General features: G+C 33.1%; 1 protein-coding gene across 5 annotated transcripts in view; it reads right to left on the reverse strand.

Annotated features, from left to right (window-relative positions):
- Positions 1-12745, reverse strand: part of LPGAT1 (lysophosphatidylglycerol acyltransferase 1) — an 88892-nt gene that overhangs the window by 16223 nt on the left and 59924 nt on the right. For all 5 annotated transcript variants that reach the window (XM_032466433.1, XM_032466431.1, XM_032466429.1 and 2 more), the window contains 2 exons: positions 10581-10854; positions 7436-7562 (listed from right to left, as the gene is read on the reverse strand). In XM_032466433.1, coding sequence (XP_032322324.1) covers positions 7436-7562; positions 10581-10854 — 401 coding nt within the window. The remainder of the gene's footprint in view (positions 1-7435; positions 7563-10580; positions 10855-12745) is intronic.

Raw genomic sequence — 12745 nt, forward strand, 5'->3', positions numbered from 1 at the left:
ATAACTGACTAGGTATTTAAAAATATTAATGAATTGTTATTAATATTTCTAGGTATGATAATGTGTAACATTTTTACAGAAAGAAATCTGACATTTTAGAGAATACATAATGAAATATTTATAAATGAAATGATATAATGCCTGAGCCTTCCTTCAAATTAATCCAGTAGGATCTGGGAAGTAACACAGAGGAAACAACATTCACCATAAGTGGACGATCAGTACATGGGGTTTAATTTACAATTTTGAAATTTTCCATATAGAAAGTTTTAGAGGGAAAAAACTAATTCTGAAGTTATAGCCCCTAAAACTTATAAAAACTGTCGACTTTCAGTTGTTTTAAGGAGGAAAAAGTAGAAAGGAAAACCAAAGTGACATATCAATCACAAATATAAAATTACAAATAAAATTATCAAAATAATTATACTCTATTTTTAAATGTTGATAATTTCTCTTATAAGTAAGTTCTTCCCTCATCTCTTTGATGAACACTTGCAATTCAGATATAATTTTAATAACATTCTCTAATCTAACATTAGCACTAAAAGGTTAAATATATCTATTATCAAAAAACTAAAGTATGGGGTGGGGGGAGCTACATGTATATACTAAGATATTCAGCATAGTGTTATTAAAGTCAAAATAAAACCTGAAAAGTCTATGGTCAATAGGGAAATAGGGAATTAAATGTATCTACTAACCAGATAGTTTTTGGAAAGCCACTAAAAACGTCAGGACTTCATAACAGAACTTACAAATACTTATAATATTTGTAGTCTTAACAACTAGTATATATGTAGTACAGGTTTAATGTTCATTAAAAAGCTATGTGGTATAAAGTACAACAAATAATTTTTATGCATATTACAATTATAGCTACATTAAAAACGCACATAAAAATAAATATTAAAAGGAAATATAAAAAGGAATTTTATGTGAGTATGCTGGGAAAAATTTTTTCCCCTCTATTAAGTGTTTTTCATAGTAATATGCTTTTATTTTTAAAAATAAATTTAATATTTTTACAAAGTACACAATAGAGAATATCTAATAATATTAAAGAAAAAAATTTAATCCTTTAATCCCCTAAATCTAAAACATTATCATTTCAGCATATCATCAACAAAAATTATTAGTGAGATGGTTTACATTCTCTTTTCCTACTAGTCTTTAAAATTCACTGTGTATTTTACACTTACAGAACATTTCAATCAGACTAGTCACGTTTTAAGTGCTCAGTAGCCACACATGGCTAGTGGCTGTTGTAACTGGACAGGGCATATTTAGATAGCATGATTTGAGCATTCATACATTCAATAAGTACTGAGTTTCTACTGTTTGCCAGAAATGTTCTATAAATATAACTAAGAAGAAGACAGGCTAAGTACCTGCTCTCACAGGGTTGTGTTCTAGACAAGGAAGGCAGACGCCAATGAATAAACTATTAAGATTTCCAGTAATGATTGAAGTTTTAGATAAAGATGCTACTTCATCCTAATCTGTTTCATAGCAGGGCATTTTTAATACCAGGTTGAGGATTATTATACTCATTTCTTATTATATAAATATGAAGCCTGAGGCATAATAATGATAATGATATACCATTTCAAACCTATCAACTTTGCAAAAAATTCAAATGACTTTGGCATAGATGAAGGAAGAGGTGATCTCTTATATACTGCTAGTGAGACTGCAATCTGATACAACCACTTTGAGAACTATTTGACTATATCTAGTAAAGGTGAAAATGTGCATAGCCTATGACCTAGCAATGCCACTGCTGGACACATATGCATCTTACTTTAACTCTCACTTACCTATGTTTACTCACTTATGTTTAGTGAAACAGGTATAAAAATGTTCTCTGTGACATTATAATAGCAAAAAGACTGAGAAAACAAGGTTCCAACAACAGGAGAATGGACAGATAATGTGTGACAATTATACGATGACAGTAGAATAGTTTAATAGTGTTAATAGTTCAATCTGAATGAAAAGAGCCATAGGTGTAAAGACAAAATGATCTAGAAAATAATACAGAGTGGAAAACATGTGTTGCAAAATCATATACCATATATGGCATTATACATTTTTTAAAACATACAAAACAGGATTATATATTATACACATTCTTATGTAGTAAGGGTATGAGGACAAGAAGGATACACAGCTCATTTATGATGGCAGCAACTTCGAAGGTGGGACAGAAGGGGTATGGAACTGGGACGGGGGACAATGGGAAATTAACTTTACTAGAAATGTGGGATTTCCTTTATTGACAAAAATACCCTGAGGCAAATATGTCAGCATGTTAACATTTGTCCATTCTTACTAGTGAGCATATTTTCTTTAAAAATATTCGTTAAATATTCCTTTTCTGAATTAATTTCCCTCCAAACTGAAAATAACTTGTTGTCCAAAGTCCCTAATTGAATGCCTTCTCCAAATTTATCAATGTTCCAATCAAATTAGACATGAAAGTAACACTTCTGCCTCTAGTAATCTATGCCACTACACTTATTTTAAGCTTTTTAAAAATGAAAATTGTGTAATTTCTGCACAAGAGAATCATCTTCTCTAACTCACTTTCCTAATTTGGAGTGAAGCAGACATTTACATTAAGGACAGGGGTTACTTTTGCTTTTATTGCTATAAACATTCTATCTCCATAATTAAAATCTAATTCATGCTTAATTTTGCTATTATCCCCTTAACAGCAGCACACTGTGCCCATTACTCTTTTAATAGGAATAAGCTGTCTTCCAGTGAGACAGTAATATGAGGGGGAGGAAAAAATAGTTCTTCTCAAACCATTTTCATAGTTAAGCCTCAGTTCCTTCTCCAATCTGTGGGGAATTTAGAAAATGCTAATTTACTAGGACTGGATTTATCAATAACACATACACACTTTAGATATCTTAATAATAATACTTCATATTTGTAGCTTTTAAAACACTTTTTAAAATCAATGTATCATTTGGTGCCCAAACAATGTATTTACTGAAGTGGGGCAACCTCTGACCATCAAGGTCCCAGGATGAGCTGCCTTAGGAGCTATCGGGTTTAATTAGCAGAGTGGTCTGGGTACTTAATCACCATTTACCACAAGTTTCCTAAGGAATGAGCTCCAAGCACTTGTCTTAAAAGTTCAACTTTTGAAAGAAAACAACACTACCTGTTTGTAAGACAGGATCCAGTAAATAACCATGTCACAAATTTTTACTTTCTCATTTATGTGGCATTTTAGGGAAGTATTTCACAGAGTATAATAACAAGTGTATCTGGAGTTCATTTCTTTCAGAAATCCTAAAAACCAACATAAGCCTAACAAGTAAGAAGTGAATTGACAATGCAGAAAACTGCTACTGGAAGGAAAAACGGTTTATTTCAGAACGTTTAAAATTAGCTACTGCACTCTTGTCCTTTTTTTCCCTAAGCATCAGAACATTCTGCTGTATACTCTGCTAACTAGTTAATCTTTTCCTATTTAAATAAAGACCAAATGTTTTCTAAGCACTTCATTTTACTAACACACTGAAGTCTCTCTGTAAGGAAAATGCCTTTTCTTGTTCAGAGACCTCCATACACCTGTCACAGTATGTTCTAAAAAGGTACAGAACAGGTAGTGGAATCCACTTGGTAGCCTTGACAATAATTTCCAAGAAGAAAAAAGAAATCTATTAAAGAAATAGAAAGTGGCCCAACCAATGTTTAATGTTAAATAATGACGGCAATTGTATTGTTTCCCAAGTGCATTCTGATGGTCAGGAATGTTACAGCATAGTAACAGCGTGCTCCAGCCATCCAGAGGCACATTCTGCTGCTTTTAGCAGGCTCCAGGATGTACTACACAGGAAAGGACAGTTACCACCTCCCATGAAATTCTCCTAAAGTATAATAAAAGTACTCCCTGTCTACAGAAACGTATTACAAACTTAGTGCTTATGAATTGTTAAACTCCTTAACCTGTTTGTACTTCCGACTTAGAGTTTCTCTTGGAATTGTTTCATTTCATTACTACTATCTCCAAATTTGCTTAGGTTTGACCTAAAACGACTGCCTTTGAAGTGGTACCACTGTTCGAGGATTTACCTGTATTAGCTCTTTTCAAACCTTTTATTAACTGTATTATTTCTTTTGAAATAGAGAAGTTAAAATACATGCAATATTCTTTTTCTAGATACTTAGATTATGTATTAACTCAACAAATATTTGGTAAATAAAACCCATGAGCCAAGCCCTATGGCAGGAATTTAGCTGTAGCTTGTGTTCTTTTCTCACTCCTTTGACTAGAACGTTTACTGTGTGTGTGTGTGTGTGTATATAAATATATACATAGACTAAAGCCTATATTAAATATAAGAACTCAATCAAATGCTTTTCAGTGTTTAATGTAATCATAAAATATCAACTGATGTTTCTGATTGATTCACCTCCCTTTTGGTTCTCATGTAATAGCTGGTAATGATATTTATAGCAAAGAGCCGAGGGCTTCTCTCTCTCTCTCTTCTAAGTGGGATCTGATAAATACTGAGCAGAATGGAATAATTCCTTTTGACTCTCACATGTATATGCCTCTAGATTATACTGAAGGAAAAAAAACCAATAATACTAACTTGTCCAACTACACCAAATCACCAAAGTGATCACTTCAGTTATATTCTCTATGAATGGGTGCTGCTTTATTTAAAAATAAGTCAACTGGGCTTAAGAAGAAAACAAATACTTTCTATGTCATGTGAAGCAAAATTGACTTGTACCAATTTTAGCTTAACAGTAATGTTCTGGGTAAACTGTGCTTAACTGTAGGAAAAAAAATACATTCATGAATAGATTTTTAAATCTGCCTATAGGTGATGATAAACAACTCAGTATTAAGCAAAACCACCCTTTTTCGGTGAGCTTAAAGTTTCCAGACCACCTTTTCCTATCTCTCTGGGCCCCAGTCCCCAATTTAAATAGTCAATGCTGTTTAATTTTTCTTTCCAGTCTCCCCACATTCAAAGAGAAAGAGATCTAACCCCAGTTATTTGTATTATTCACATTTATATATATATGATTTCTAATATTCCATTTTAAATCTCTTTTTCTAATTGGAAACATCTCATCCTTGTTTAAAAAATTTTTTAAATATAACCAAACACCTGGAGAGTCTGAACAGAAACCAATCTTTCTGAGAACACTAAACAAACAAACAAAACCAAAAATGAGTAGGAAGCGCCACGTTTGCTTAAATTTATTTTAATTTCAATGGTGTTATTTCTGACAGGACAAATCCAGGATACACAATAAAGAGATTATTTTGAAACTGAGAAATTGGGGCAGTAAAAAAATTTAAAACAGCCAAAAAAAACCCAAAAAACAAAAAACCCAACCAACTGAATAAAAATCCAGTCTTTCTTTCCCTACCCCCCAGGGTGGGAATAGGTGGCCTAAAGTGACACATGAGGAGATCCAGTCAATCTATGGCTGATAGAGACTTATTCCTGGGAGCTGCTAAGGACATGGCCCACATCCCTTCTCACAAGCTTCTTGCAAATCCTCAAAACTTTCCTGACACCAAGACGCCTGTCCTCTCCTGCACCTTTCACCTGCTCTCCCTTTCCCACCTGAACACAGGTCTTTCCCTTTTCCTAACATTGGTTAGACAATGATCTCTACTAAATTTCTGGGAAGAAAAGTATATCTCCCCACCCGTCTCAAGACTCACAGGATTGAGTGTGTATGTGTATAAGTAATCAGGCATAGTTTGTGCTTTAATATTTTGAAGTATGATTCTATAACACAATTTAATCTCTGGTAATTTAACATATTAGAATTTTCTTTATTATTGCTATGTCTGTAATAAAGTTTCTATAACAATTTATTTGAGAAGCTCCTATTTTCTTAATGGAAGTATTTTTCTATATCAAACTAATAATTCCTCATCTTCTATATACTACAATATTTGGTTTTGATCTCTAAATCAGGGGCCCTTAATCTTTTCTTAATCCTTAATCTATTTTGAGAATAAAGTGAAAGCTATGAAATGTCTCTGCAGAAAATTATACACACACACAAAATTTGCTTAGAGATTAGGTTAAAAAATTCTCTGAGGTCCATCCATGAGACCCAGGGTTAAGTACTCCTGCTTTAAGTGAATATAAGAGCCTTGTAGTGCTCTTATTAAAATAATTTTGCTAAAAATGGTAATTTCTTAAGATCCCTTATGACTCTATTCATTTTTTTCTCAGTATCTATAAATTATAATTTCTTCTATTTATTGGTTAAAAAAGAAAAGCAAGGTCAATAATAAAGAACACATGTGTAACTTAATGTTTTCTTCCTTGTCTGAATTTGTTTTGGGTATGATATGCTAGGAAGAGCTACATATATCCAAAGCAGGTATAATGCAGATACATGTGGTCAAAACATATATCCAACAGCCATATATTCTGGGCTTGGGCATTAAAACTGAGCTTTATTTATAGATTACAATTTAAAAACTTAGTGAAGGTTAGATGTGTTTCATACATAATGAAAATAAAGCTGCTCCTGGAGAAATTCTTCCAGGCCCTAGCACCTTGCCTTGTATATAGTAAATGCTCAATAAAATAAGGAAAATGGACAACATATGTGGAATAGAGTCAGAACAATCATTAAGAATTACTTGAGTGGTTTACACGTATGAAAATACGCTACCTATTTACTTTTTCAATGGATATGTAATTTGAGTAGTTTTCCTCTTGAATGAAGGGCTTTTGTGGCAAATTGTGATCTTCCTTAGGACCAAATGTTCACTTGGCAACCCAGTTGCCATGTGCTAAGATCTTTCACCAGGAAATAGAGCAAAGATAAATGGCTTATAAAGTGATCAAATCTAAGCAGGTCTTAACAGCATCATGCTTTGATATGAACACCTCTGCACACTGACCTGAAACTCTTCAAAAACAAAAATCTATATCAAAAAATCTCAACGGGCTAGAACAGAATAGTCAATAAATGTTTTTGCTGCTGTTTATGCAAATGACATATGCATCATAAAGTATTAAAAATCTGGAAGTGAAAGTCATAGCTAAGTTATCAATTTAATCATTCAGAAAATCTTATAGGGCTTACTGATTTAAAAACAAATTCCATTTCTATTAATACAAATTTACTTAACCCAAGTGAGTTCATATTTACCCTTGCTATTTGCCCTTTAAGTTAATTACTTTCATTCAAGAGGGTCAGGCAATCAATCACAGAGCCTCTAGAAAGCCATTTTTAGAGACTTTTATCACTCAATGAAAATAACTACTTCAAATGGTATGTTCATATTAAAAATTTAACACAAGAAAAATTAGGAGGCGACTATTTTCACTACTGATTAAAAATGTAATACTAAAACATTGGTACTATCTTGAGTTAGTACTTTATGCTGGATTAATGCTGAGTACTAATGTGGAATTCTTACCTGTAATGTACATGTGTGACTGCTGGTTTCCTGTATCCAAGGATCCAGGTTTGAATATCTATGGGTTCAGCCTTGGGATAAGCTATGGTTGTATCTATTATCCACTGGAGGCCTTCTGATTTGCTGTCTGAGAAAAATATAAAATTGGATCAATTTTTATATTATTGGCAGCAAGTAACATAGTATAGATTACAGGTATAAAGCATATTGATATATCTTTCGTTCAAGAGGATGAACTTTGGTGTTACTGTTCTATATGATGCACTTAGGATGAAATTAAGCATTTCCTTTATACTAGAAAGTGGCTGAATCCCAAATTAACAAACAATAGAGCACTGTTATATACTGGACATGCATCATGTAAGCATTCAATACAATTATGCACTATCAAGGTCTAATCTACATTTTATCACTCATAAAAACTGGCCTATAAAAAGTCAGAAGCTGAAGCATCACATTACAAAAGCGAAAAGCAGATATCAAAGCAACAACAAAATCCATTCACTAAATATAACAAAATATAATACAAACACCAAGATTTGTGATACTTGGGAGACATTAATAAATATTGGAATAAGGCAATAAAATTAAGCATTTTTTATTGACACACATGATCATCAGTTGCTATTCTTGTTTAAAACAAACAAACAAAACACTCCTCTCCTTTTAGCAAGGGTTATATACAAATAAAGCAATAAACCTGTCCACTCTGTACTTTGGTAGGTACAACAGGGAACTACTGTTGTGAGAGGGGATGGGGAAGTTCTGTTTACTCTGGTCCTCTGCACGCTGTTTTTATTCCTAGGAGTACAGAGTTGAGCAAGAATTGAGAGGAACCTTCACAGAGAATGCTGAGAGCTAGACTTTAAAGTGTAATGGCCTATCCTCTGAAGTATTTAAGAGATCACTAAAAACATAAAACTTATTTTCAAACATAAGGCCAAATGTACAATGGGAATCAAAAATATTTTACTTTTAAAAATCAAATAATTAAAAACTGGCCTTAAATTCTTTAAAAATTTTAGACAACATTCTGAAGGGAAAAAATACTCATATAAGAAATGAAAGAAAGAAATACAAGAAAGAATTTCTCATATAGGAAAGAAAAAAACTTTCTTGTATGTTTGAAAAATTTTGTAACAAAATGGTTGGGAAAAAAAAATCACCAGAGTTCAGTTTAATATTTATCAAATCATACAATAAACAAAAAAAGCCTAATCCTTTTAATTAGACACAACTTAATTTTGGTATGTGTATGGATCACATATTAAAACAGACATTGATGGCATAGTCTGTGTTTTTATGAAATAAAACACTAAATAGTGAATATGAAAACTAAAGAAAATGAAATATAAAATATCAAAACATAGAGAAGAAAATGGTAAAAGAAAAGTAAAACTAGTTTTGGGGGTATACAGTTTTCTAGAATTCCTTGTGAGTTTTCCTAAATTGCTAGAATAAAAATTTTAACTAAGGTAAGATAAATAATAAACTACTTTGTTTTGGTTATAAACAAAATTATTTCTCTCCAAAAGAAAAAAAACATTTTTCTTCACTCTTGTGTAATCAGTATGACAAATGCCCCTACCTTTGAGATCTAAGGTACCACCGGGTACAAACTGGATACAACTATTTAAAAATAGCAGTCTTTATTAGTGCAATTTAATCCTACTTGGAAGACCTCTGCCTTTCAGATTTGGCCTGGCTGACATTGCCAGTGTTTCTCCAGCAGAGACGCTATTCGAACTTTATTTTTCTATTAAAAGACTCTTTCAATTTGTCTTTTTAATAGACAGTGAAAGATTCAGAGAGCTGACTACCAAGCATCTGTTTAGAAAAAAAACAAATTTAAGGAAAACTCAGCACAATCTCACAGGCATCAGTTCTATGCCTGGTCCTCACTGTCATTTAAAAACATCTATTTCTGAGAGCCAATCATTGCCATTCTTATTTTATCTAAAGAATATCAAAAGAAATAGCAAAATGGTACTAAGGAAAAAGGCCCAGTGAGTTTCCTTCAGCTTTTTAATCTACAATTTATCACCAAACTTTCAGTGTCTTAGATAAACTTGTTCAAAACAGTCCTCATGCTGTTGGCACAAATATCTTCTGCAAATCTTCACCATTCATTAGGTGATCTCCAAGATAGTTGCATCTTTGAGTATGGTTTACTTTTTCCTGGCTGTAAAAGTAATACATACTACTTTTTTCATTCAGAAAAGTATTAAGAAATAGGGAAGAATTATCCATAAATGTAACAACTCAGAGAAGCCATCACTGCTAATATTCTGGAATTTTTCCTTCCACTGATTTTCTACTGCCTTATTATTTACATATTTGAGTTCATGTTGTTTGCATAGAGTTTTATGTTCCTCCCACTCCGTTAACATTATAGATCATAAACTATTCTCCAAGCCAATAAAAACTCTCCATGAATATCATTTGCAATGACTGTGCTGTATTCTGTTAGACGGATACTTGACAATTACTTACCTGTTCTTCCTTCTGTTTCCAATTTTTTGCCATTACAAATAATGCTGTGATTAACTACTTTGCTAGCATTTCAAATTACTTCCTTTTGATAAGTATTATTTGCAGTGGAATAACTGAGTCACTTATCAACATTTCAAGACTCTTAATAAATACTGCCAAACTGCATTAAATTCATTCTCTGTATTAAAAACAAAAAAAAATCTTTCTAAATTTGGTAAATGAAAAAAATACATATCATCATGATTCCATTTGCATATCTATGATTGGTTTTTCAAATTAGTCATTTCTATTCCTGTATCTTTTAACCTAGCAATGCCACTTCTAGGAATCTGTGACAAACATACTTCCACAAGTATATAAAGATATTTATAGGAGTGTTTGCTGCAGCAGTGGGAATGGCCAGGAGTAAGGTTAGGGTAAGGGCAAGATACCTTTGACTTTATACATTCCCATATTATTTGAATAAACTATTATGAGCGTGGACTACTTTTATACATAGAAACATTAAAAAATTATATTTTCGTCTTCTCCCTCAGTATTATTTCTATTTGACAAAAATTATAAATATAAAAAAGAACAACAATGTTATCTTCTGGAAATCCAGAAAATTCTTTAATTCCAAGAAAAGAAAAAATGCTAAAAACCATCATACCTAATTCTTTAGCATCTCCTCCTACTGGACTTCCATTTTCCTGTCGTGCTACAAGTGCACTCAAAATAATTTTTGTTGCCCCAATCCTCGGCAGAGTGACATGTGTAAGAAATGGCAAGTTGTTTTTCTTGGCAAATGCCTGACTGGTTTCTCGCCTCTTCCTGAGGAAGCCGCCTTCTGGAAACAGAACAATCCACTTTCGATCTCTGCTCCTGTAATTATTTTCCAGGTGCTTCTTGAGAAGAAGAAGCTGTTGGTCACGATGAGATTTTCCCTAGAAGGTAGACACACACATAATAAGTATTTAATTTAGAGACCTAAAATTAAATAGAAATAATTGCTGCTACAGTAAATCCCAATCACGGGCTGGAACAGTGATCCCCCAGCCCCAACCCCCTCACTTACTTCCCCTTTTCACCATAATGGCAAAAAGAAGTTATTAGCACTTACGTAAATAAGAAAAAAAAAAACTGCTCTAATTGTCCCTGAAAGTTCATTCATTATCAGTGATTTATTTACTCAATACCTACTACTTACTCGAAGGCACTGTCCTGGAGATAGAGAAGTAAGAGACCCTCATGGAGCTGACTTGCGTGTGGAAGATAGAAATAAGGAGTATAAATTCAATTGTTGGTAAGTGTTAGGAAGAAAAGAGTCAGAAGTCAGAGAAACTCAACAGGGTCAGGGAATGCAGCTCGGAGGAGGTGATATCTGAGAAATGAGGGAACAAGCCATGTGAAGATGAGAGGCAGAGTATTCCAGCTGATGAGGACAAAAAGGACAAAGGCCCTGAGGTGGGGAACAAGCTTGACATGTTCAGCGAACTGTAGCAAGGCCAGTGTGGCTGAAAACTGCAGAGAGGTGCAGAGAGCATATGAGAAGGGCCTTGAGCTTGGTAAGTAGCTTGCGATGGGAAGTCATTAAATATTTCTGAACAAAGGAGTGTCATGATCTTATTTACATTAAAATAAGTGACAAAGAGACTACAGGAGATAAAATGGGAGACCACTGCAGAGTCTGGACAGGGAGTGTGATGAGATTCAACTATAGTATACTGATGAGAGGTGGCAATATTCAGGAAAACATTTGAAAAAAGTCTGAAAGCTAACAGGATATTCTGATGGACTGAATCTTAGTTGTGAGGGAAAGAGAGGAAAGAGGATGACTTGGAAACTAAAAAGAATCCAGAAGCATTTTTAGGAAAGCCCCAAACCCAAGACTTAAATATTACAAAGGTTCTTCCTTTCAGTATGGTCAATTTGCTAATAATTTTCTAGTCAACACAATTACAGAAGCTCCTCAAAATAATTTGTATGCTTCAGTCTTTAGATTAAATTATTCCAAACGAAAAACAAGTAAAAATTTCCTTAGCTAATTTATGGAACTGAATTAATTATGATTAAGCTTTATTTATTTATTTAGTTCTCAAGACTACATGTAAAATATTTTTTAATACTCATGGAAATATCTTGACAAAAATGTCTAGTAGCAAAGTCCCAAGAGACTTTCTTTAACATTAATACATTTTCCTTCCTTCCACCATAGATTTTTATTACTATCTAATAGGGAAAAACTTTTTTGCTCTTTAGAAATGAATTTGTAAATCTCTTCAATACTTTGAAATATAGTCCTTAAGTATGCAAAACTTTACACTGCAATAAAAAGGAAAATGTTTTGAAGTATATTATTTTTGTATTTTCAACTCCTTAAAGTACACTGATAATTTTGTATAATTTAGCCTCTTCTTGATGCCTGAAGATCATCATTAGGGTTAAGTGTTACACTGCACTATAAATTCAATAATTTCTTCAGCCTCTCATGATGTAAGGGGTTCAGCAGGCTTTTCCTCTGGATTCCCCCGAGACTGCTTCAGTTGTTGGCTCTGCTGTCTTTCCCTCCAGCTACACTCTTAAGAAATTAGCCTAGTTTCTTTGTTAAGTTGCTCTGAGATCACTGTTTATTTTGTCTCAGCTGTGTTGTGGCCAAACTCTATCCCTAATTCTTCCTGAGGTGCTTTTTTTCATCTCTCTGCTCAGAAAACCAAGGGATTTTCCAGAAGAAATTAGACAATTACACAGCATGTGAAAAACCAAAATATGTTTTGTACATAAAACTGTCTGGAACAAAGAATATGTGCTTTGGGACACCTATTTTCACAGCACTTA

Source organism: Camelus ferus, chromosome 23 (genome assembly GCF_009834535.1).
Source record: "Camelus ferus isolate YT-003-E chromosome 23, BCGSAC_Cfer_1.0, whole genome shotgun sequence".
Taxonomy (NCBI): Eukaryota; Metazoa; Chordata; class Mammalia; order Artiodactyla; family Camelidae; genus Camelus; species Camelus ferus.